The sequence below is a fragment of the Hypanus sabinus genome, chromosome 6 (genome assembly GCF_030144855.1).
Source record: "Hypanus sabinus isolate sHypSab1 chromosome 6, sHypSab1.hap1, whole genome shotgun sequence".
Classification (NCBI taxonomy): Eukaryota; Metazoa; Chordata; class Chondrichthyes; order Myliobatiformes; family Dasyatidae; genus Hypanus; species Hypanus sabinus.
The window spans coordinates 52,886,161-52,911,180 of NC_082711.1; the positions used below are offsets into that span (position 1 = coordinate 52,886,161).

The following is a 25,020-nucleotide window of genomic DNA, read 5'->3' on the forward strand; positions in this document are numbered from 1 at the left end:
TTGTCCCTGTGGAGTCCATTTATTTTTGTCTGCCTTACATGCTCTTAGTATGTGTCCTATTTTGTTGCATTTTCTGCAAACTTCACCTTTAAACCTTCATTGTTCTCGTGTATGTGAGTCCTTGCTGCAGTGATAACACAATTTGATCGTCCAGGCAGGCTTCTGTTTAGACATTACAATTTTGTTCATGCTCGCATTTGTTCCTGACTCCAACTCAATTGCATCACTCTATTGTTTCCATTGATACAGAGATTTCAACTACTCTTTTAAATGTGAGTTGTATTTCAGTTAGGAGCCAATTTTGAATCAATTAAGATTCCAGAAATTAAATGATTCTCAGTGTATCATTAAGCCCATCACTGAACTGACAATTCTTGGACACTTCAATTCAGCCACATAAACTGAAATAGACTCCCCTTCCTTTTGATTCCACTTATGAAACCTAAAACATTCTGCAGTCAACAATGATTTTGGTTCTAGATGTTCCTGCATTACTTTCACAATATTTTGGCTGGTTTGGTTGGAGCAGTTAAAATTCTAACCACCTGTTATACTCAGTAACACTGTCACTCGCTTTTCATTGGCTCTTTCACTTGCTTCAAAATACTCCTCAATTCATTCAGTATACATTATCCATCAATCCATTGTGCAATCTAATGTGACTGTCCTTCCAATGTAGCCAACCAATTCTTCTTTTTCAAATGTATTATCATCTCCTGTACTCACTGTTCATGAACCTATAAATTCCATCAGTTTTCTTCCTATTTTGTGAACTCAACCATCTCTCCCCTTCCAAAGAAGCATGTGCTGTGCTTCTTTTAAACAATAGATCATCTCTCTCCTCTTGCAAAGAAAAATCATATTGTGCTTCAACAGGTAGGTCATCTTCCCAGGTTTGTTTTAAAATGTACTCGTCAGTGGTGTTGTGTTTGGTAACTCCAGAAACTAATTGCAAGAAAATCACAGGGGAGCCCATGATACCTTGTCTAATTTGTTTTGCTTTAGTGAGGCAGGCACATATGACATGATGGCGTAATGATCCGGGCCATTCACATACTGTATTTCTTACGTCTAACCCGTAATCAATTATTTAAACAAAAAGTACTGAATCAAACAAACCATTTGCAATCATACTCAAATATTAACTACAATACACATACCTGTGATTGTAGTTATATGAAGTAAAGCACTCTTCTTAAAACTATTATCTATATCTTTACATGCCATTGCTCCACTATACAAGTGATGCTCTCACAGTCTTGCCCAGTTTGATGCTGTCAAGTTCACAGTAGTCATTATTTCTATCATTTGACGGGTAAGCTGCTTCACATCAGCTTAAATTATTTTGCTGTAAGTAACCTATGATAGGTGGGTCTAGCTTCATTGCCAATTTGTATCAATGATAGAACCTTCATTTGGCAAATACTCACGACATTAATGACTTGTCTTTTCCTTACAGAGGACATACCGAGCAATGTATGATTACACTGCTGCAGATGAGGATGAGGTTTCCTTCAAGGATGGCGATTATATCATCAATGTACAAGCAATTGATGAGGGTTGGATGTATGGCACTGTCCAGAGAACTGGAAAAACTGGAATGCTTCCAGCTAACTATGTTGAACCTCTTCACTGAATCCTGTTTCTCACCGTTTGTGCTTAAGCCTTTATTTTTATTACACTAAATGGTAATTAAAATATTGAAAGGAAAAGATAACTCTTAAGTATATTAAAATCCTATTTACTATCTAAATAGCTTTTCATTATTGTATTAATGATGTTCTCTTGAGACTTTCTAAAAAATTCTTCTTCCTACTGACTAATCATATTGTTCAGAAGGAAAACTGTCATTACTTCGATTTCCTGCAGTCAGTAAGGCTTTTAACAATGTTGACATATCAACATTGATAATGCTAGTCTTTAACAGTTATACAGAAACTTTCAGCTGTTCTGTTTGTGTTGCAGGTTATGATCTGCTTTGATCATAACTCACTGTACCACAAATATAATAATGGCTGTGTGAAGCTTTACTTTAGGTGCTTCTGTAGTATTTGAAGATTCTTGTTTTTGCAAAGTGTTTTAAGTTCAAGAGGTCCGTCATGATAATCATATGTGTTACAAATGAATGTGGGCTAATTCTGGAGAGATTTAATACTAACTTGTGCACATTTGTACTTTGCCTGTGAGATGCACAAAGGTTACTAATGTCAACTGTATAACATGAAGTATTTCCTTAGTGGGACTTTGTCTGTCTTCCTGTGCACTGTGGATTTCTCAAGCACTTTCTTAGGACTATGAATTGACCCTGAATAGTTTGCTTGATAATGTTTTATTTCAGAGGATCTTTTTTTTTTGCTTTTTAGATTTTGGAGTATTTTGGGTTATTAGAAACTGAGATTCCATTGGATGAGTGTCATCTGGGTTTGTTTAGCTTTGCTTGATTTGGTTATTGGTTATGCATGCTCGGTCTGCAGTGTCTTGATAGTCAATAATCCAGTTTATTGAATTGTTTATAAAGTAGTTCTCATTAATTTTATCCTGATGAATGAAAAATTGTGTATCATTAGCACAACAATAGTGCCACAAAGGATTAAATAAAGATACCATAGTATGTTCATTCTCTTGACTAATGGTCAGTATTTCTTTCAAAGCAGTATAGCTGTTGTCCTTCACATACACACATCATAAATATTAAAGTCTTTTTTGAAGAACTCCACAATGTAAACTTTGTAATTTATAACTATTACTGCGCTACTTCAAAGATTCAAAGAACATTTATTATCAAAGTGTACAATCCTCAGATTCATCTTCCTCACAGACAGCCACGAAACAAAGAAAGCCATGAATCTCTTCAAAGAAAAGTATCAACCCTCCCACGCACAAAAAGATCGCGCAAATGGTGTAGAAAATGAATGATGAGCACAGAATATAAAACACAAATTGAAAAAGTCCAGGTATAGGCAGTTCAGCTCAGCTCAGTTCGGTCTGGTGCTGTGTCATTCGTTGCCCTCAGGCTGCCCTTCCTGATCAAAATCACTCAAAATAGCAACCAAAAATGAGTGACCAGAAACACATCATAACATGAACTAGAATCCAATCGATAAACCACACTGATTAAACTTGCCGAAGACACAGAACTCTGGCAGCATCCTCCGACAGCATTGAGGGGGAAGGAGACCTTCACACACAGACACATTGCTCAGGCAGCATTGAACTAGAAGCTGGTAGATGGCGTTGAACACCCGCTCACTTTCTGTATTTGCCTCGATGATTTCACTCTTCCTTTGCTTTAATTGGCAATATTGGTGAGAAATGGAATCAATCATGGGCCATCTTCAGGCTCCTTAGTCTTGAGTCCACATATTTCGCTCGAAACCTCACCAAACACCCTGGGAGACAGCAAAGCAAGAGATCGCTCAATCAACCTAAAAAGCAGACCACCAAAATGTAGATCACAGGCTTCCACAGTAGCAGAACCACAGCTGAAAGAAAAAGATGTGAAAGAAGTAGTTTTGTGAACCACCTGGAGGATGTTGCCCTTGGTCACATTTGCTGGCACTATCTTCTTCCATGTATATGGCAAAGGTGAGGGAGTGATATGAGGAACGTATATAGTCAGAGGTTATAGAGCACTACACTACAGAAACAAGCTCTTTTGCCCATCTACTGCATGCCAACCTGTTTCTCGGCCTAGTCCCAACCACTTGCACCCAGACCATAGCCCTTCAGACACCTCTTGTGCATGCACCTACCCAAACTTCTCTTAAATGTTGCAACTGAACTTGCATCTGCCACTTCCACAGTATCACCACCCTCTGATTAAAGAAGTACACCCTCAAGTTTCCTTTAATTATTTCACCTTTCACCCTAAACCCATGACCTCTAGTTCTAGCCTCGTCCAACTTCAGGTAGAAAAACCTTTTATGTATTTTCTGTGTCTATATTTCTCAAAATTTTGTATCTCTCAATAAGAACTCCCTTCGTTCTCCTATGCTTCAGGAAATAAAATTCTAACCTATGCAACCTTTCCCTATAATTCATGTCTTCAAGAACCAGCAACATTCTTGTAAGTTCTCTCTGCATTCTTTCAAGCTTATTTATATCTTTCTGGAAGATAGGTGACCAGAACTGCACACAGTACTCCAAATACAGCCTCACCAACATCTTTTACAACTTCAGCCTAACATCTGTACTCAGTGCTCTGATTTATAAAGGCCAATGTGCCAAAAGTTCTCTTTACGACTCTATCTACCTGTGATGTCACTTCCAAGGAATTACGGACCTGTATTCCCAGAACCTCTTGTTCTATCGCAAATTATGTAAGCCCTACCCTGGTTTGTCCTCCCGAAGTGCAACACCTCACACTTGTCTACATTAAATCCTATCTGTCATTTTTCAGCAATTCTGGGTTGTGTTAAGAACATGTGAGAGAGAACAGGTTAAGAGGAAATAAGTGGAAAATAAGATTAATAGGATTGTTCTGTGAACCAGTATAGATTCATATGGCCTCTAAAATTGAGATAAAATGGAAAAAAATATGTGAAAGTTATTAAAGGAGCTGGTGATATATTCCTTAAGAAATAGTACAATTGACTGGGGCAACGTGGATTTAGGAAGGAAAATCAGGCTTGACAAGTCTTTTGAGATCGGGTAAAGGGTGATCCTTTGTGTTTAGGGAGTTACTGAACCAAATTGGAGCACATGGAATTGGGGATGACAAATTGGCATGGATTGATGATTGATGAAAACAGGTAAGGGATAAACAGGCCTTTTCTGTTTGGGAGGAAGTTGTAGATTCATAACACAGGAAAAGGCTCTTTGGCTCAATGTGTCTATGCAGGACATTAAGTACTAACTAAACCATTTCTATGCTACAGCACTCAGTGTTTCAAGAGCTCATCTAAATACTTAAACACTATGTCTAGAGTGCAGTTCGTTAAAATCAATGATTTGGTTGAAGTGATCAATCACATTATGTAAAAGTTTGCTGATGACACAAAGCTGGGTTGCTGTGAAGAAGATAATGATTTTGCAGAAAAATGCAAGCAGATTAATCAAATGGGCAAGGGCATGGCAAATAGAATATAATGTAAAAAAAATCTAAGGGCATCCACTTTGGTAGAAAAATAGTACGGAGGATTATATTTTTAAATGATGAGTGTTTGTATGTTTTTTGTGTTCAGAGGAGACAAAATTTTTACACAGCAGTGAAAGCAAATGTACATGTACAGCAAGCAGCTAGAAAGGTAAATGTATACTGGTCTTCACTGGAAATTTGTCCAAATGCTTAATGAAACTTGCATAATTGCATCTGGTGTATTGTGTACACTTCTGGTCCCCTTACCTAAGGAGGGGTGTCCTTGTAAGTAAGGAAGAGAAGTATATGTTCACCAGGTTGACTGATAAATCAGGGTTTTTGTTTGCATCAGGTAGCTAGAATTATATACCAGAGTTTAGCAGATTGATAGGTAATCTAACTGGAATACATAACCTCCTTACACCATCTGACAGGATGGATGAAGGTAATGTTCCCATGACTCAGGTGACCAGGACCACGGGTTACAGATTCAAAATGGGAAGTTGATTATTCAGCAGAGAATTGAAATTCATGAGGAGAATACTGATTTTCTTTAAATCTCTGCCCAAGAGGAATAAGTAAATTCAGGACACATCAATAGGTTTTTTGCCTATTAAGGGAATCAAAGTTATATAGGGGTAATATAGGAGTGTAGTGTTAAGGTAAAAGCTCAGGCAATGAACTTTTTGAATAATGGAGCAGATACAAGCGGCTGACATACTTCTCCATGTGTTTGATACAAGAGATTCTGCAGATACTGGAAATCTTGAGCAACACATACAAAAAGCTAGACTAGCTCAGCAGCTTAGGTAGCATATATGGAGGGAAGCAAACTGCCAATGTCTCAACCGAGACTGAAATATTGAGTATTTTTTCCCCACCACAGGTACTGCCTGATCTGCTGAGTTCCTTCAGCATTGTGTATGTGTTCTTCCATCTGTTTCTGATGTTCATTTTCCTCTTTATGGGCCTTTTATCTGCCTTTATTCAAAGTATTCATGGCAATTAGTTTAGCTTCATGGCGAGAACAGTCCAGGAAAAGGAGCATGGCTGAAGATCTTCCTGTAGAATGCCACGTATCTCACTGATTATGGACTTAGGAGACCTAAGCCTAGGAATACATTACTCTTCCTGTGGTATCTCTGTGAGATTAGGCTATTTAAAGTTACCTCTACTGTCAGGATTCCTGAGCCACCCAGATTTGTGAGCGGTGGAGAGTTGCAAGAGGTGTCACTACTGAGGCTATCATTGCAAATCTCGAAGTAAATACTGCAAAAAGCACTCTCTCTTTGTTGTGGGACATTGTGGATGGTGTTTGAATATGACCCTTGAAGCTCCCCAGTTAAGTCTCCTGTTAACAGCAAAGGGCATGAGTAAAAGAAGCTGGATTAGGCCATTCAGCTCCTTATACCTGCTTCACCATTCACGAGGATCGTGGTTGATTTTATTCTACCTTAGCACTGCTTCCTGGCACTAACTCCCTTGATTCCCAAAGTGTTCCTTTAAGAAGCAAGAAAAGCAACAGGCATCCTGGTTCAACTTAAAGTGATTCATAACACTTACAGCGTTGAATGTTGAGCTCCAATTATTTTAGGGAGTGGCAAGAATGGGTGTTGCCCCTGACACCAGGAAACGGTCAGACACTAACACAGATTGCAGCCAAAGATGCCAAGTGGAAATAGAGCACTCAGAAATTATATTGTGTATTACTGGAAAAAAAGGCTATGTGTTTAAATGTTTTTTGCTAAGGAGTGAAAAAACAATAAAGTTATGGTGAACCCTGATAAAAATACTGATCAATTGTTGTTTTGACAGCCACGTTATGGAAGATGATAAAAGCTTTATAGATGAAAGGTCTCACCCCAAAACATTGACTATTGATTTCCCTTTACAGATGTGGACTGGTCCACTGAGCTACTGCAGTTTTTCTCCCTCATATTTCAACACCTGCAGACTCTATTGTCTCCAAGGCTTGACAGAGGGTGAAGAAGAGATCAGCTTGCACAGCTCCATCAACAATTGAAATATGGATCATTGGAGAACTTGGTATTTTTCTTCTAACAAAGAAGCCTAAAGTCATGGGTTTTGATTGGAGAGATATAGAGAAGCCTTTAAAGAATCAGGATCTATGTTCTACAACTGCCATTGCAAAGCTCAGGATTAGAAACAGATTTATTATCAATAACATATGATGTGAAATTGGTTGTTTTGTAGTGCAAGGACATAAAAATCTATAAATTATAAAAAATAAATAGTGCAGAATTAAAGGAGTAATGAGATGGTGTTCATAGACCATTCAGAATGCTAATGGAAGAAGCTGTTGCTAAAATGTTGAAAGTGAGTTGTCAGGCTCCTGAACCACCTCCTTGATTGTAGTGACAAGACAAGGACTCACCCTGAATGATGAAGATACTTAAGGGTTGGTGCTGCCTTCTTGAGACACTGGCTCCTGAAGATCTTCTTGATGAGGGTTGTACCTGTAATTAAGCTAGCTGAGTCTATAATCCCCTGCTGCCTCTTGTGGTCCTAGGGATTGAAACCACCATTCCAGACTCTGGTGCAATCTGTCAGAATGCTTTTTACCGTAAATCTATAGGAATCTGTAGGAATTTTTGGTGACAAACCAAATTTCCTCAAACTCTTAACTGGTGTTGCTTCTTCATGACTGCATCAATGTATTGGCCCAGGTTAGTTTCTCTGAGACCCTGGAACTTGAAGCTGCTCGCACTTTCTACTGCTGACTCTTCAATGAGGACTGGAGTGTGTTCTCCCGACTTCTCCTTCCTGAAATCTACATTCAGTTCCTTGGTACTGCTGATGTTGAGTACAAGGTTGTTGTTGTTATGACACCTCTCGATCCACTGATCTATTATACTCCTGTACCATCTGAGACTCTGCCAACAACAGTAGTGCGATTGGTGAACTTACAGATGGCATAAGAGCTGTATTTAGTTACACAGTCATTACTGTAGGGAGAGTAGAACAGTGGGTTAAACACTCATCCTTGATATGCACCTGTACTGATGGTTAGCAAGATGGAGATATTATTGCCGCACCTCACTGACTGTGAACTCTCAGGTGAGGAAGCTGAGCATCCAGTTCCAGAAGGTGGTACAGAGGTCCAAGTTTTCATGCTTCTTTATTCATACTGAGGGAATGAAGTGTTGAATGCTGAACTGTAATCGATAAACAGTAACCTGATCTATGTCTTAGACCATAAGATATCAGAGCAGAGTTAGGCCATCTGGCCCATCAAGCCTACTCCACCATTCAATCATGGCTGATCCTTATATTAATCTTCTCCTCAACCCCAGTTCCTGGCTTTCTCCCTGTAACCTTTGATGCCATGTCCAATCAAGAACCTATCAATCTCTGCCTTAAATACACCCAACGACCTAGCCTTCACAGCTGCATGTGGCAACAAATTCCATAAATTCACCACCCATTGCCCAAAGAAATTTCTCTGCATCTCTATTTTGAAAGGGCGCCCCTCTATCCTGAAGCTGTGTTCTCTTGTCCTAGACTTTCCCACCATGGGAAACATCCTTTCCACATCTACTATGTCTAGGCCTTTCAACATTTGAAAGGTTTTAATGAGATAACCCCTCATCCTTCTGAATTCCAATGAGTACAGACCCAGGACCATCAAATGTTCCTCAGATTTAACCCTTTCATTCCTGGAATCATCATTGTGAACCCCTTCTGGACCCTCTCCAATGCCAGCACATATTTTCTAAGTTGAAGGGCCCAAAACTGGTCACAATACTCAAGGTGAAGCCTTACCAATGCCTAATAAAGCCTCAACATCACATCCTTGCTCTTGTATTCTAGACCTCTTGAATGCTAACATTTCATTTGTCTTCCTCACCACTGACTCAGTCTGCAAGTTCGGGTGTTCTGCACAAGGACTCCCAAGTCACTCTGCATCTCAGATTCCTGGATTGTCTCCCTGTTTAGAAAATAATATGCACATTTATTTCTACTACCAAAGAGCATGATCATGCATTTTCCAACATTTTATTTCATTTGCCACTTTCTTGTCCATTCTCCTAATCTGTCTAAGTCCTTCTGCATCCTATCTGTTTCCACAACACTACCTGCTCCTCCACCAGTCTTCATATCATCTGCAAACTTGGCAACAAAGCCATCTATTCCATCATCTAAATCACTTAGATACAGCATAAAATGAAGCAGTCCCAACACTGACCCTTGCAGAACACCACTAGTCACTGGCAGCCAACCAGAAAAGGATCCTTTCATTCCCACTTGCTGCCTCCTACCAATCAGCCAATGCTCTAACCATGCCAGTAACTTTCATGCACTCTTAATTTGCTAAGTAGCCTTATGTGTGGCACCTTGTCAAAGTCCTTCTAAAAGTCCAAATATACAACATCCACTGCATCCCCTTTATCCATCCTACTTGTAATCTCCTCAAAGAATTCCAACAGGTTCATCAGGCAGGATTTTTCCTGAAGGAAACCATGCTGACTTTATACTATCTTGTCCTGTGTCACCAAGTACTCCATCACCTTAACAATTGACTCTAATGAGGTCAGGCCAACTGGTCTATAATTTCCTTTCTGCTGCCTTCCTCCTTTCTTAAAGTGTGGAGTAACATATGCAATTTTCCCGTCCTCTGGCACCATGCCAGATTCCAATGATTTTTGAAAGATAATTTCTAATGCACCACATTCTCTAACATTACATCTTTCAGAACCCTAGGGTGCAGTTCCTCTGGTCCAGGTGACCTAAGTACCTTTAGGTCTTTCAGCTTTTTGAGCACCTTCTCTCTTGTAACAGTAACTGCACCCACTTCTCTTCCTTCACACAATACAACAGCAGGTACACTGCTAATGTCTTCCACAGTAAAGACTAATACAAAATACTCACTGAATTCATCAGCCATCTCCTTGTCTCTCGTTATTATTTCTCCTGCCTGGTTTTCTAGCTGTCCTATATTCACTCTCATTTCCCTTTTATTTTTAACATACTTGAAAAACTTTTACTGTCCACTTTGATATTATTTGCTAGCATGCTTTCATATTTCATCTTTTCCCTTCTAATTATTTCTTAGTTGCTCTCTATACGTTTTTAAAAACTTCCCAATCTTCTGTCTTCCCACTAATTTTTGCTTTGTTGTATGCCCTTTCTTTTGCTTTTACAATACCTTTGACTTCCCTTGTCAGCCATGGTTTTACTATTTTACCATTTGAGTATTTCTTCATTTTTGGAATACACATGTCCTTCGCCTTCCTCATTTTCCCAGAAACGCACGCCATTGCTGCTCCTTCCAATTTACTTTGGACAACTCCTCTCTCATACCACTGTAATTTCCCTTACTCCACTGAAATACTGCTACATCAGACTTTACTTTCTTCCTATCAAATTTCAAATTGAACATAATCTTATTGTGATGACTAGTTCCTAAGTGATCTATTACCTTAAACTCCCAAAGTGCTTCCAGTTCATTACGTAATACCCAATCCAGTATAGCTGATCCCCAAGTGGGCTCAATGACAAGCTGCTCTAAAAAGCTACCTCTTTGGCATTCAATGAACTCACTCTATTGAGATCAATTACCAACCCAATTTTCCCAATTGATTTGCACGTTAAAATCTCCCATGACTAACATAACATTGCCCTTTTGACTCACCTTTTCTATTGCCTGTTGTAATCTGTGGTCCAGCTCCCAACCACTGTTGGAAGGCCTGTATATAACTGTCTTCAACTTTCTTTTACCCTTGCAGTTTATTAACTCAACCCACAAGGATTCAACATCTTCCAATCCTATGTCACGTCTTTCTACTGATTTTATGCCATTTTTTACCAGTAGAGCCACACCAGCCCCTCTGCCTACCTTCCTATCCCTCTGATATAGCATGAAACCTTGGACAAAGCAGTCTTGCTCCAAAGTAGAACTGTACCACTGTACCACTGCAGTGGTAGGCAAATTGCAACAGGTCCGGGCCCTTGCTCAGACTGGAGTTCATTCTAGCTGTGACCTACATCTCAAATCACTTCTTTATCATAAATGTAAGAGTTACTGCACAAAAATCATTGAGGCAGCTTATCCCATTCTTCTTGAGCACTGCAATAACTGTTGTCCTTTTAAAGCAGGTGGGATCCTCAAGGTGTAGTGGTGAGAGGTTGTTGATCTCACCAACCACTTGGTGGGCACATACTTTCAGTACCTGGCCAGGTATACTATCACAGTCTGATGACTGGCAATCAGAAGAACACTGAACGTTCAAGCAGAAGGTGCCAAATTTATCTGATGAGGATGATATAGTTTTCTTTCTCTAGCACCACTAAAATGGCAATTTTAGGATGTCTTGGAAGCCCATTCCACAGGCAGTTTTTGTCTTTTAGAATCTGAGTGTTCTTATTACATTAAATTCGACATCTTTCGCTTGAACATTTGGTGTTTAGGCTTCTAATTAGTACATTGTTAAATTGGGAATGAACTCTAGAACAGCAAAATATTTGTTTATTCCAGTAACTTAATAATAGTCATAGAAAAGTCAGCCCAAACAGGTCATTTGGCCCATCTAGTCTGTGCTGAACCATTTAAACTGCCCACTCCCTTCAATCTACACTGGGATCATAATCTTCCACATCCCTACCATCCATGTATCTATCTAAACTTGTCTGAAATGTTGAAATCAGGCTAGCATGCACCACTCGTTCTGGCAGCTCACTCCACACTCTCATAACCCTTTGAATGAAGATGTCTCCCCTCACGTTCCCCTTAAAATGTTCACCTTTCAATCTTAACCCATGACCTCTAGTTGTAATCCCACACAACCTCAGTGGAAAAAGCCTCCCTGCATTTACCCAACCTATACCCCTCATAATTCTGTATACCTCGAAAAAATCTCCTCTCAATCTTCTCTATTTTAACCTGTTTAATTAGTTGTAATTACACCTGAGATGTAAACTCAGGTTCTCCTGATCTGGCAACATCCTTGAATATTTTCTCAGGACTCTTTCAATCTTATTTACATCTTTCTTGTGGGTAAATGACAAAAACTGCATATAATAATCCAAATCAGCCTTCACCAATGTCTTGTACAACTTCAACATAATATCCCATCTCCTGTACTCAATACTTTGATTTATGAAGGCCAATGAGCCAAAAGCTTTCTTTAACACCCTATCTACCAATGACGTTACTTTCAATGAATTATGGACCGATGTTTCCTAAGTCCCTTTGTTCTAACGCACTCCTCAGTGCCCACCATTCACTGTGTAAGACATACCTTGGTGGGTCTTACTAAAGTGCAACACCTCACACTTTCTACATTAAATTCCATCTGCCATTTTTCAGCAATCTGAGGATGTGTGAATGAATGTATGAGAGAGGACAGGGTAAGTGGAGAATAAGATTAATAGGAGTGTTCTGAGAGCCAACATACATTCATATGGCCTCCGAAATTGTGAGGTGAATTGGAAAAAATATGTGAAAGTTATTAAAGGAGCTTGTGATATTTTAGTTCGGAAACAGCACAATTGGCTGGGGCAAAATGGACTAGGAAAGAAAATCAGGCTTGACAAGTCTTTTAGTTTTGTTCTGAGATCAGGTAACAGGTGAACCATTGTGTTTAGGGGGTTACTGAGCCAAATTGGAGCATGTGGAATTGGGGATGATAAAATTGCATGGATTTACAATGGGATAGCAGGAGATTCTGCTTGCTGCACAGAAAAACAGTTCTTTTTTGGCTAACATGTCCATGAAGAAATAAAGAGAGTACAGAGGAGATTTACTAGCATGTTACCTGGGTTTCAGCACCTAAGTTACAGAGAAAGGTTGAACAAGTTAGGTCTTTATTCTTTGGAGCATAGAAGGTTGAGGGGGGACTTGATAGAGGTATTTAAAGTTATGAGGGGGATAGATAGAGCTGACATGGATAGACTTTTTCCATTGAGGGTAGGGGAGATTCAAATACGAGGATATGAGTTGAAAGTTAAGGGGCAAAAGTTTAGGGGAAACAGGAGGGGGAACTTCTTGACTCAGAGAGTGGTAGCTGTGTGGAACGAGCTTCCAGTAGAAGTGGTAGAGGCAGGTTCGATTTTGTCATTTAAAAAAATTGGATAGGTATATGGACAGGAAAGGAATGAAGGGTCATGGGCTGAGTGCAGGTAGGTGGGACTAGGTGAGAGTAAGTGTTCGACATGGACTAGAAGGGCCGAGATGGCCTGTTTCCGTGTTGTAATTGTTATATGGTTATAAGTGCCAACTATAGCATTTCTATCCTACGGCGCTCAGTGTTTCAAGCGCTTATCTAAATATTAAACACTATGTCTAGAGTGCAGTTATTCAAAATCGATATCAATGATCTAGTTGGAGTGATCAAGTAGGAGTGATCAAGTACATTATGTAAAAGTTTGCTGATTTGCTGAAATTTGGGTTGCTGTGAAGAAGATAAGGATTTTGCAGAAAAATGATAACAGATTAATTGAATGGAGGGCAAATTGCAAGGTCATTGGAGGGTCATTGCAAGGCAAATAGATTACAATGTGAAAAAGTCTAAGGTACAAAAACATTGCTAGAAAAATAGTAAAGAGGATTATATTTTTAAATAATGAGAGTTTGTATGTTGATTGTGTTCAGAGGAGACAAAACTTTTTACACAGAGCAAGCAAGCATATATGTAGTTAGAAAGGCAAATAGTATGCTGGCCTCCTCTGAAAATTACTCTAATTATTTATGAAACTTGCAGAGTTGTCCCTGGCCTCCTTACCTAAGAAAGGATGTCTTTGTAAGTAAGGAAGAGAAATGAATGTTCACTAGGTTGGCTGATAAATCTGGAGGTTTCTTTGTGTCAGGAAGCTGGAGCTATATATTCTACCTCAGTTTAGCAGAATGAGAGGTGATCTAATCGGCGCATACAACATTCTTACAGGGTTTCATAAGATGGACGAAGGTAATATTCCCTTTGACTGTGTATCCAGAACCAGGGGTCACAGATTCAAAAATAAAGAAATAATTGTTCAAGAGAGAATTGAAAAGAAATTCTTTCATGAAGAGGATACTGAATTTTTAAGTTCTCTACTCTTGAACTTTTGGTGGTTGGGCTTCTAATTAGTAGATTCTTAAATTGAGAATGAATTCTAAAAAACATTAAGAATTCTATTTTTTTTTATTCCAGTAACTTAATAATATGATACACTATCTGCATAACAGTGTTTAGGTTTACTTAGTAATGTAAGTTGTTTAGCTGGATGCACTTTTAAGAGAATCATTCATCTACAAAATAGTTGAAGATATCATTTTATCTCACACAGACACACACAAACCTATTAATATGCTTATTTTCAGTGACTTGAACCAAGGTAGAAATTGTGGATATTGAAATGGAATTTCTTGGGAAGCTTCAGCATAATATGACGTGTGTGCCATTACAATTTTATTCCCAGAAAATTTACACGTAACTTTATTTATGTCAGTATCTCACAATGTGTGCCAAAAATATAAGATACAACAGGATCTAAAGTAATTTTTTCTGACCCATGTCTTCATATTTTCTGAGGCACAGCCCCTTACTTTTAAGTTTGAGCATGACTTGCTTCTAGTGATCCATAGACTCCATTATAGATGTGAAGCTGACAGCGTGGCTGACTGAGTTGTTTGGATTGTTCTATGCTCTTTCTTCTGCTTGCACTTGACCACCATGTTTTCTTTTGAGAAGCTTGAAGCACTTGGTGCCTTTGTGTTCACCAGTTTAATTGCTCACAGGCCAGGGATGTTCATAAGGGTGCTACACTTCTCACAGAAGCTGTGAGGATATTCTCTTCCAGATGAATTTCATCTTCCTCACTGAGAAGTGGGACCTGAGATATTGGTTGTGGTTCACATTAACCAGAAGTTAGTTGCGGATCGTGTTGTTAGCGTGGAAGAGTGGCTACGTGTACATTAAGGGAGTTGGAAGTTCAGTGCGAGTACGTATAGGGTTGGTGAAGTGGACTATGCTGTCATTCATACACGAAGAATTTGCTTCCACTCTCTTCCCATTGCCTGCTCATAATTCATTGGACTTCTTCAGCCTGAACTGGGTGGCTTGAATTTTGCCAAGGTTATGGGAGGAATTTGGAACTCCAGGCTAGCTTGTGGGATCAAAAGCAAGCCCATAGGGCTATGAAGAGTACAAATGGCGTCAGGACCATGGCTCTGAAGCAATCAACATACGTACTGGGGAACCCATTTATATTAAAATGGTGGTAAAATCTTTTATAAGAAATTTTGCTTAAAATGGAATTGCATTTATTGCAAAATAATTGGTTTCCTTTTAATGTCAATTGATATTATTGACATTAAAAATCCTATCCTTCCTAGGATATGTAGTTAGAAGGATAGGATTATGTAGTTAATTTATTTAAAAATAATAATCAGTTTATGAATTTTCATGTGTGACCTTCATCCGAAAGAAATTTTGACAACATAAAATGGGGATTGCATGTAAGGCAATAATGTACGGCACTTTTGGAGTTTGAAGAATAGAGCTGTAGTTGGGTTCAATAAAACAGGTGCTGTTTGATCAAAGCCTTCAGCTATTAGGTCAATCTCCTTACACAGAACTTACCTTGAATAATATTGGAAGCAACTTCTAGGTCTTAAAGAAAACACATAATCTTGCATATGAAACAAATGTGCATGGTGTGTTAAGCTGCTGGGTGCACTTTGCTACAATTTCTGCATTCCATTTCCTTAGTTCCAGGTATTTCTCTGCTGAGAAGAAAAAAGCACAGTTGAAGAAGTGGAAGTTTTCAGACATTACCTTCCAAGGGTCGTTAGACAGTGTTATAACTGCAGTAATCATGGGACATGCCAGTAATAATTTGAAGGTCACAAAAGTTTTCCACTGAGGTTGGGTTGGATGAAACTAGAATTAGAGGTCATGGATTAAGGGTGAAAGGTAAAGTGTTACAGAGAAAACAAGGGGGTGCTTCTCCACTCAAAGGGTGGAACGAGTTGCCAGTGGTGTGGTAGATATGGATCTGATTTCAACATTTAAGAGAAATTTGGATAGGCACATGCATGGGAAGGGTTTGGGGGCAATGGTTTGGATGAAGGTTGATGAGACTGGGCAAAATTCCAGGTCGGTATGGACTAGATGAGCTGAAGGGCTTGTTCCTGTGCCTTTGTGCTCCATGATACTTTCAAATTGAATTGTTATTAGTCTTCGGATGTCTCAAGTAGCTTTGGAGCCAATTAAGGACATTATCACTGCATTGGAAAAACTGTGTATATGAGCAGTAATCTAATCCTCAACTTTGATCAGTAGGACATAGCAGCTGCTGCAGATGGGAGTCCATTGATCTCAAACATCTAGGTAAAGCCAAGGAACGTTCTGCTCTGAGGACAGGTTAATAAACAGTTGGTTGATGCAGAATAATGTAAAACATGTAAACTGGTGTATTTTGAGAGGAAAATGGGAACAAAGATATAAATCTATTATCATACCAGAGGCAATGGCAAAACTGAGAAATAAAGTTTTGAAAAGAAGTGCTGTTTTGGATTTTTTAAATAGACATGTGAAATTATACAGCAAGGCAGCTAGAAAATGGGCATTAGTCACTGGCTTTTGTTTAGTTTTTATTCTCTAATAGAAAGGATTATAAAACAATTAGAAGCTTCAAGTCACAATAACCAGGGATGGGAAATTATAACCATGAGCAGAAATGAAAGTCTTGCATTCTTACAGCATTTAAGTAAATTTATTGCATTGATACTGTTCCATTGGAGATGGAAACCTCCTTGGGAGATTTAGGATTGATATTAATTATTAGAAGAGATTTTGCATTAATTTGAATTATGATGTTACCATGCAGTTTCTCACATGAATGAAAAGAGATCACCCTGAAATGTCTAGCCTACAATGCTGGAAGAGGGACCAGCAATGGCTCAGCTAAGCATATGTAGAGGGGAGCTTTCTCATTCAAATGGCTGGCTTGGATTTGCAGCTCAGTGAGCTAATCTTTAAAAGAGAACAGAGAGAAAAGCCAGAGGATGAAGTTTTGTGCAATTCTCTCAAGCAGGCAGTCTGCATTTGGAATAAATCTGGAGCAGTTAGCGAGGCTAAGGGGCTTTGCACTTCTAATCAGCAAAGCCAAATTGAAGAAAGAACAAGCAGGTAACATTAGTGTTGACTATGTCATGGGCTAACAGTTGTGAAGTGAGTTCAGTTCATGAGTGTAGTGTTCCTTGTTATGTGACATTGGAGGCAATATGAGATTCTTAACTTTCTTCATGATTACTTTCTATTATTAATATATTTTATATTATCAGGCCCTAGTGTTGATGCAGACAACTAATTTCAGCTTTTCAGTTTGTGCTTTGTAAGATAATATGAAATGTGAATGATGTCACATAAGTGAAAACAAAATTCAGGATATGCACAATTGAATAAACGATTATGGGTATTTATGTTTTGCACTGGTTTTCTTCAGTTAAAATCAGCTTTGGCAGTTGCAAAATATTGTGGAATTTTAAGTGTAATGTGCATTCATACTCACATCTAGTTCTTCAATAACTTAGCCCAGTTTTATAACGTTCCACTGAAATGTAACCTTGACCACTATATTACCCACGATCTCAACGTGAATTTACCACCACTGGGAACTTCTGCTTGCTGTGTTCTTTTGCAAACCTTCAAGTTTGCTCAAGTAGGAACTAAACCATCCACTCAGTTTTGGTATTAGAACATTAAAAGTGAGTGTTAAAACTTTAGTATTTGTTAATTGTTTTATTTTACGAACCACTGTATTCCAATCTAGCTTTGTAATAGTCTATTATATTTACTAGAAGATAGTTTCAGAATTTTTAAAATGTTTACAGAAAAGTTATGAATCAACAATGTAATGAATATTTCTGTTATATTTTTATAATGAGTTTTGTTTCCAGTTTTGAACTTAAGTTCTCAGAGCATTGAACAATCTCTGCAGCAGTCTACAGGAATTTGGCTATGTGAAACAAGCAGACGGATGCATATTCAATGGAAACAAGGAAGAAAGATCTCTATTACACTCTGTGGCTACTTTTTTTTTAGATAGCTTCTGTATCTAATAAAGTGGCCACTGAGTGTATGTTCGTGGTCTTCAGCTACTGTAACCCATCCACTTCAAGGTTTGACATGTCATGCATTCGGAGATACTCTTCCGCACAGCATTGCTGTAGCATGTGGTTAATTGAGTTACTGTCACCTTCCTCTCAGCTTGAACCAGCCTGGCCATTCCCCTCTGCCCTCTATCATTAACAAGGCATTTTTCACCCACAGAAATGCAGCTCACCGGATTTTTTTGTTTTGCTTATCGTGCAATTCTCTGTAAATTGGCGACCATTGTGCATGAAAATCCCAGGAGATCAACAGTTCCTGAGATACTCAAACTACCCCGTTTGGCACCAACAATCATTCCAAAGTCTAAGTCACTTAGATCACATTTCTTCCCCATACTGATATTTGGTCCGAACAACAAATGACCCTCTTGACCATGTCTGCATGCTTTTATGCATTGAGTTGCTGCCACATGATTGGCTGATTAGATATTATTATTAAAGAACAGCTGTGCTTAATAAAATGGGCACTAAGTGTATATTGCAACTGTCTAATGTCTTCCAGAACTTCCCAAACTGTGCAATTTGTTTTGCTTTATGTATTGACCTCTATTTTATTGTAGGAAATACAACAGACAACTTGCATGCAGAAAGCCCTCTCAAATGTCAGTGTGACATTGACCTGACGTTCTGTTCATTCAGTGACATTGACAATAGCCAGATTAGTGAGTGGAACTCATTTGCCTTTCTTCAAAATAATATCATTGGATCTTTTTACCCATTTGGGAGCAGAGAGAGTTTTGGTTTTACATTTCATGTGAAAGACAAATAATGAAAATGCTTTCTGTTGGCTGAGTGTATACTGTCCAGGCAAGCATGAATAAATTCCTCCAGTCTGTAAATGAACAATTATTAAACTGCAGGATATGAGCTCTGTGATTTTCTATCAAGCTATCATGAAGTGGATGTCATGCATATTGCATGTCAATTTTGGAAATTAAAGTTCTATCATTCAATTTTACAGTTGCTGCTGGGATAAGTTATTACTTCATGATTCTTTTTCTCCTTAGGTAGTCCCTCAGGATGAAGACTGACCTGCTCCCTCTCTTTTTTGGTGGGTTCTTAGGTGACTCACAAGGCCAATGTGAGAGCCGTATACTTTTGCACAGATTAGGCAGCAACTGCTGTATGATGGGGCAGGCGAGTGGATAATTCATAGAGAGTTTAAACTGGGTTTCAATGTGCTCTCGAAGCATGGATCACTGCTATTCACATGCTCCTCCGCTTTTAACGGTTATGGACTGGGATACCCAGGAGTCGATGGAGAGGCTGTACTTTTTAAAGTCGGTGTGTCTTTGAGTTATACAAACCAGGAAATGGGTTCTTCAGCCCATTGTCTCTGTACCAGTCATCAAGCTTCTATCTATAGAAGTCCCATTTGCCAGCACTTGGCCTGTGGACTGTCATGGAGTTTGTGATTCAAGAGTTCACTTAGATACTTTTTAATAAAGAATATGCTGGAGAGATTTAATGGGTTGAGCAGCATCTATGAGAGGAAAGAGTTGTCAATGTTTCGAGCTGGAATATCTCCTTCAGGGCTTCTTTACTCCACGGAGGCAGCTTAACTCCTGTTAGTTGCTCTAACTTCCGTATCTGAAGTCTCTTGCATCTTTATTTAAGTGTTATGAGTGTTCTGTCTCCTCTGGTAGGGAGCTCCAGGTTTCACCTACACTCTGTCAAATAAGATTCTCACTGATTTCTACAGATGCAGGTTGGAGAACGTTCTAACTTATTGCAGCACTGGCTGTTATGGGGGGAGGTGGGCACTGCACAGGATCAAAATCAGCTGCAGTGAGTTGTAAACTCAGTCAGCATTAGCCTCTGTAGTATCCAGGACATCTTCATGGAGCCATGCCTCAAAAGGGTGGCATCCATCATTAAGAACTCCCATCACCCAGGACATGCCTTGTTCTCATTGCTACCATCAGGGAGAAGGATACAGGAGCCTAAAGGCAACATTCAATGATTCAGGAACAGATTCTTCCCTTCTGTCATCAGGTATCTGAACGGACATTGAACCCATGAACACTATCTCACTACTTTTGCACTAAATATTTAACTTTATGTATATATAATCTATCTACTTATTGTAATTTATAGTTTATTATTATTATTTATTGCAATATACTGCTGCCACATTACAGCAAATTTCATGACATATTATGGTGATGTTAAACCTGGTTTTGATTCTGAGAATTATTCCTCAGAAGGTTTCCTAACCTTACCTTAAACCAATGGGTTGTAGACATCCCTGCAAAGGGCAAAGTTTCTCTCTTTTTTGTTTTTATAACATCCCTCTCCAATGTAATGACACCATTTCTCTAGTCTTGTGACCAAAACTGTGCACAATACTCCTGCTGTGCCCTTACTTATGTTTTATACTGTTTTACCATATTCTTTATACTGCCGAAGAATGAAAGCAACGATCCCTGCCAACTCATTTCCTCTCCCACCTCCATTCAGAGACCCAAACAGTCCTTCCAGGTGCGGCAACACTTCACTTGTGAATCTACCGGTGTTATCTATTGTGTCTGGTGCTCCTGATACGGCTTCCTCTACATTGTTGAGACCCATCATAATTTGTTGGACTGCTTTATTGAGCACCTCTGCTCCATCTGCCAAAAGTGAGGCATCCCGGTGGCCAAAGACCTTAATTCTGGTTCCCATTCCCATTCTTGTTCCCATTCCCATCCTTGTTCCCTTGTATTCAATCTGGGCTGCCTCCAAACTGATGGTATGAATATCAATTTTTCCTTCTGTGGGAGAAAAAATTCCTACCTCCTCCCCTCTTCTTTTATTCCCCACTCTGGCCTCTTACCTCTTTTCACTTGCCTATCATTTCCTGTGTGTCCCCTTCTCCTACCCTTTCTTTTATTGTCCACTCTCCTCACCAGCCCTTTACCTTTCCTATGCAACTGTGTATCACCTTCTCACTACTCTTCTTCCCCCCCACCCCCACCACCCACTTTTTTATTCTGGCATCATCCCTCTTCCTTTCTCGTCCTGAAGAAGGGACTTGACCAAAACATCAATTGTTCATTCATTTCCATTCTTGTCGCCTAATCTGCTGAGTTCATCCAGCATTTTGTGTATGTTACTTTGGATTTGCAGACTTCCTTGTGCTCTCTTTATCTACTTGTGCTGCCATCTTCAGGTTTCACTACAGTCCCTCTGCTCAATAAAAGTACCTATAATGGCTTCCTTGAACAGTATCTTACTCAATTTACCACGGAAAATGCAGCCTTAGATGTGGTCTTGTGCAATGACATGGATAATGTGGTGAACTACATATACCTGTCTGGACTCGCCCCCTGCTGACTGCTCCTGTGGCTCCTCCCACAGACCCCGGTATAAAGATGATTGAGGTCTGAGCCTGGCCTCTCTGTCTCCAGGATGTAGTATGGTGGTCAACCACTGCTTGTTCCTTCTTCCAGTCAATAAAAGCCGATATCTCGCCTTTACGTCTCAGAGAGAGCTATTGATGGTGCATCAGATAAAATGAACTATTTTGTAGTTAGGAATACGCTTGGAAAGAGCAATCACAGTATGATTGAATTTCTCATGCAAGTGGAGGGGGCAAATTTCATCTAAAACCTGTGTATTGTGCCTAAACAAGATGCCTATAATGGGATGAGGGTGTGGCTGGCTAGCATAGATTGGGAACACTGACTATGTGGTAGGTCAGTTGAGGGACAACAGAAGACTTTTAAAGTTTTTTTTAGTGTTCAACAAAAATATATTTCAGTTAACAGCAAGAACAGTAGGGTAAGAAGAGCTAGCCTTAGATAACGGAGGAAATAAAGGAAGACATCAAACTAAATGCTCCTGCATACAAAGTGACCAAGAATAGTGGGAAACTGGAAGATTGGAAAATTTTTAAAATGTGAAAAAAAACCCCATTGAGCAAGAAATAAGGAAAGAAGAGATAGTTTATGAAAGCAAATTAGCAAAAAAAAACAGATGGTAGAAGTTTTCATAATCAAATAAAGCAGAAAAAGGTTGATAAAGTGAACAAATATCCCTTGGAAGATGAGAGTAGGGAATTAATATTGGGTAATGCAGAAATGGGTGTGGCTCAAAATAACTATTTTCTGTCGGTTTTCATAATGGATGACATGTCTAGCATACCAAAGAGAGAGATTATGGATGCAATGGGAGGAAAGGACCACTAGATGAGCAAACTAGTAGGTCTAAAGAGAGATAAAGCAGCTGGTCCTGATGGAATGCATCCCAGAGTATTGGGAAATCATGGATGTTAGAGAGGAGGCTCGTGATAAATTGCCTAAATTCTTTAGACTCTGTGCAGATGCTGGAGGATTGGAAGACAGTGAATGTCACACTACTCTTTAAGAATCCCTTCATTACTAAAGGGATTGAATTTAAAAGGAGGGAGATTATGCTCCATTTGTACAGGGTACTAATGAGGCTGCACCTGGAGTACTGCGTGTACTTATGGCCTCATTACTTGAGGAAGGATAGATTGGCTTTGGAGGCAGTGCAGTGGAGGTTCACCAGTTGATTTTGGACATGAGGGAGTTAGGCTATGAGGAGAGATTGAGTTATCCGGGACTAAGAATTCAGAAGAATGAGAAAGGATCTTATAGAAACATAAAATTATGAAAGGGATAGACAAGATACAGGCAGAAACTTTCTTTATTTTGGTAGATAAAGCTGGAACTAGAGAACATTAGCCTCAAGATTCGGGGGATTAGATTTTGGGTGGTGATGAGGAGGAACTAGATTTGCTAGAAAATAGTGAATCTGTGGAATTCCCTGCACAGGGAAGCAGTTGCTGTTTCCCAGGATAGATTTTTGTTAGTAGGGGGTTATTTGGGGGAAAGACAGGTAGGTGGAACTGTCCACAATCAGATCAACCATGATCTTATTGAATGGTGCAGATAGTTTGATGGATCAGATGGCCTATTTCCCATATTCCCCTGGTTCATCAATACTATTTCATACCTTACCATTCATTATGTATGTCCTGCTGTTATTAATCCTCCGAAAATGAATTACCTCACACCCATCAGAATTAAATACTCAAACATGAGAAAATCTGCAGATGGTGGAAATTCAAGCAATACACACAAAATGCTGGTGGAACACAGCAGGCCAGTCAGCATCAATAGGAAGAAGTACAGTCGACGTTTTGGGTCGAGACCCTTTGTCAGGACAAATGGAAAAAAGAGATAGTAAGAGATTTGAGAGGGGGAGGGGGAAACCCGAAATTATAGGAGAACACAGGAGGGGGAGGGATGAAGCTAAGAGCTGGGAAGTTGATTGGTAAAAGGGATACAAGGCTGGAGAAGGGGGAATGTCATAGAACGGAAGGCCTTGGAAGAAAGAAAGGGGGAGGGGAGCACCAGAGGAAGATGGAGAACAGGCAAGGTGTTATTGTGAGAGGGAAAGAGAGAGAAAAAAAATTAGGGATGGAGTAAGAAGGGGAGGAGGGGCATTAACGGAAGTTGGAGAAATCAATGTTTATGCCATTAGGTTGGAGGCTACCCAGATAGAATATAAGTTGTTTTTCCTCCAACCTGAGTGTGGCTTCATCTCGACAGTAGAGGAGGCCGTGGATTGACATATCGGAATGGAACTGGGACATAGAATTAAAATTGAGAATTAATACTCCCTTGTTTTTCCTCTGCTCAACTTATCAATTGATAAATATCATCCTGCAGTCTAACATCACAAATTTTTGTACCATACACAAACTTTTTAATTATCCTTCCTCCATTTATAACCAAATCATTAATGTGCACAATGACCAGTATGGTCCTACCACCAACTCCTGCACGATACCACTGGTCTCAAGCTTCTCAATGCAAGAACAACATTCCACTACCTGATGTCTCCCTTCACTAAACCACTTTTGGATCTCATTTGCTAATTTGCCTGGATTCATGAGTTCTTACTTGTTGGATCATCTTTCCAAGTGGGACCTTGTCAGTAAGCTTACTGAGCTTGTTTTTTTTTACAAATTAAACTTTATTCATAATAAAAATTATTTACAAGAATAAACCGCTTAATGCCTTTTCATCCTTTACATTCATAGTCAATGCTTTCTGTGCTGTTCTGTTGTATTTATATACAATGATAACACTGCTGCCATGCATGTGGCACTCTGCGGTGGCACGCTGCTACAATAATAATTGAAAGTTTCCTTTCCCATCCCGGCTCCTCCCTCTTCATTAGGAGAAGAACCCTACACTGGTCCTGTAAGGAAGTTGTCTATCTTGTCCAACGATGGCAGTAGACTTTGTGCCGGAGAATTTTTAAAGTGGAAAAGCCATTGCACTGGGGCACTTCCATGCTTTCTACGTTGGAAGTCCAGGCCCAGTGGTACAAGTGGTCATTACAATTGGGGTCTTCCTTGGTTGCAGTGGATGACCTGTCTCCTTGTGTGTCTCATCATGCTGATCGCAACTCATGAAGTGTTGCAGAACCACCTTCCTAGCCATTGAATCTCGCCATAGATGACATCTGCCTAGACCGCTGGAGCTGACTACATTCTAGGACAGGTATGTCCCGAGCATGCCAGGGCATGAGACCTGCCCACTAACCTCACCCGGTTTAGCCTGCCCATCGAGGTGATGTGTTGTAGTGTGGTCGCTGTCACAAGCAAACAGCTAATTAAAGCCACAGGTGAGAGCTGAGTGGTGGGGGATTAACGGTGAGTGAGCTGCCCCAGTAGAACAGAGTGATCTAGGAATAATGGTGCAAAGTTCCCTGAAGGTGGAATCTCATGTGGATTGGGTGGTGAAGAAAGCTTTTGGTATGTTGGCCTTTATAAATCAGAGCATTGAGAATAGTAGTTGGGATGTAATGTTAA

At 39.5% G+C, this 25,020-nt stretch overlaps 1 protein-coding gene across 4 annotated transcripts in view; it reads left to right on the forward strand.

Annotated features, from left to right (window-relative positions):
* The window catches only part of LOC132395468 (LIM zinc-binding domain-containing Nebulette-like), a 304,667-nt gene extending 302,050 nt beyond the window's left edge, over positions 1-2,617 (forward strand). For all 4 annotated transcript variants that reach the window (XM_059972133.1, XM_059972132.1, XM_059972135.1 and 1 more), the window contains one exon: positions 1,460-2,617. In XM_059972133.1, coding sequence (XP_059828116.1) covers positions 1,460-1,636 — 177 coding nt within the window. In that variant the 3' untranslated portion in view covers positions 1,637-2,617. The remainder of the gene's footprint in view (positions 1-1,459) is intronic.
* The last annotated feature ends 22,403 nt before the right edge of the window (positions 2,618-25,020 follow it).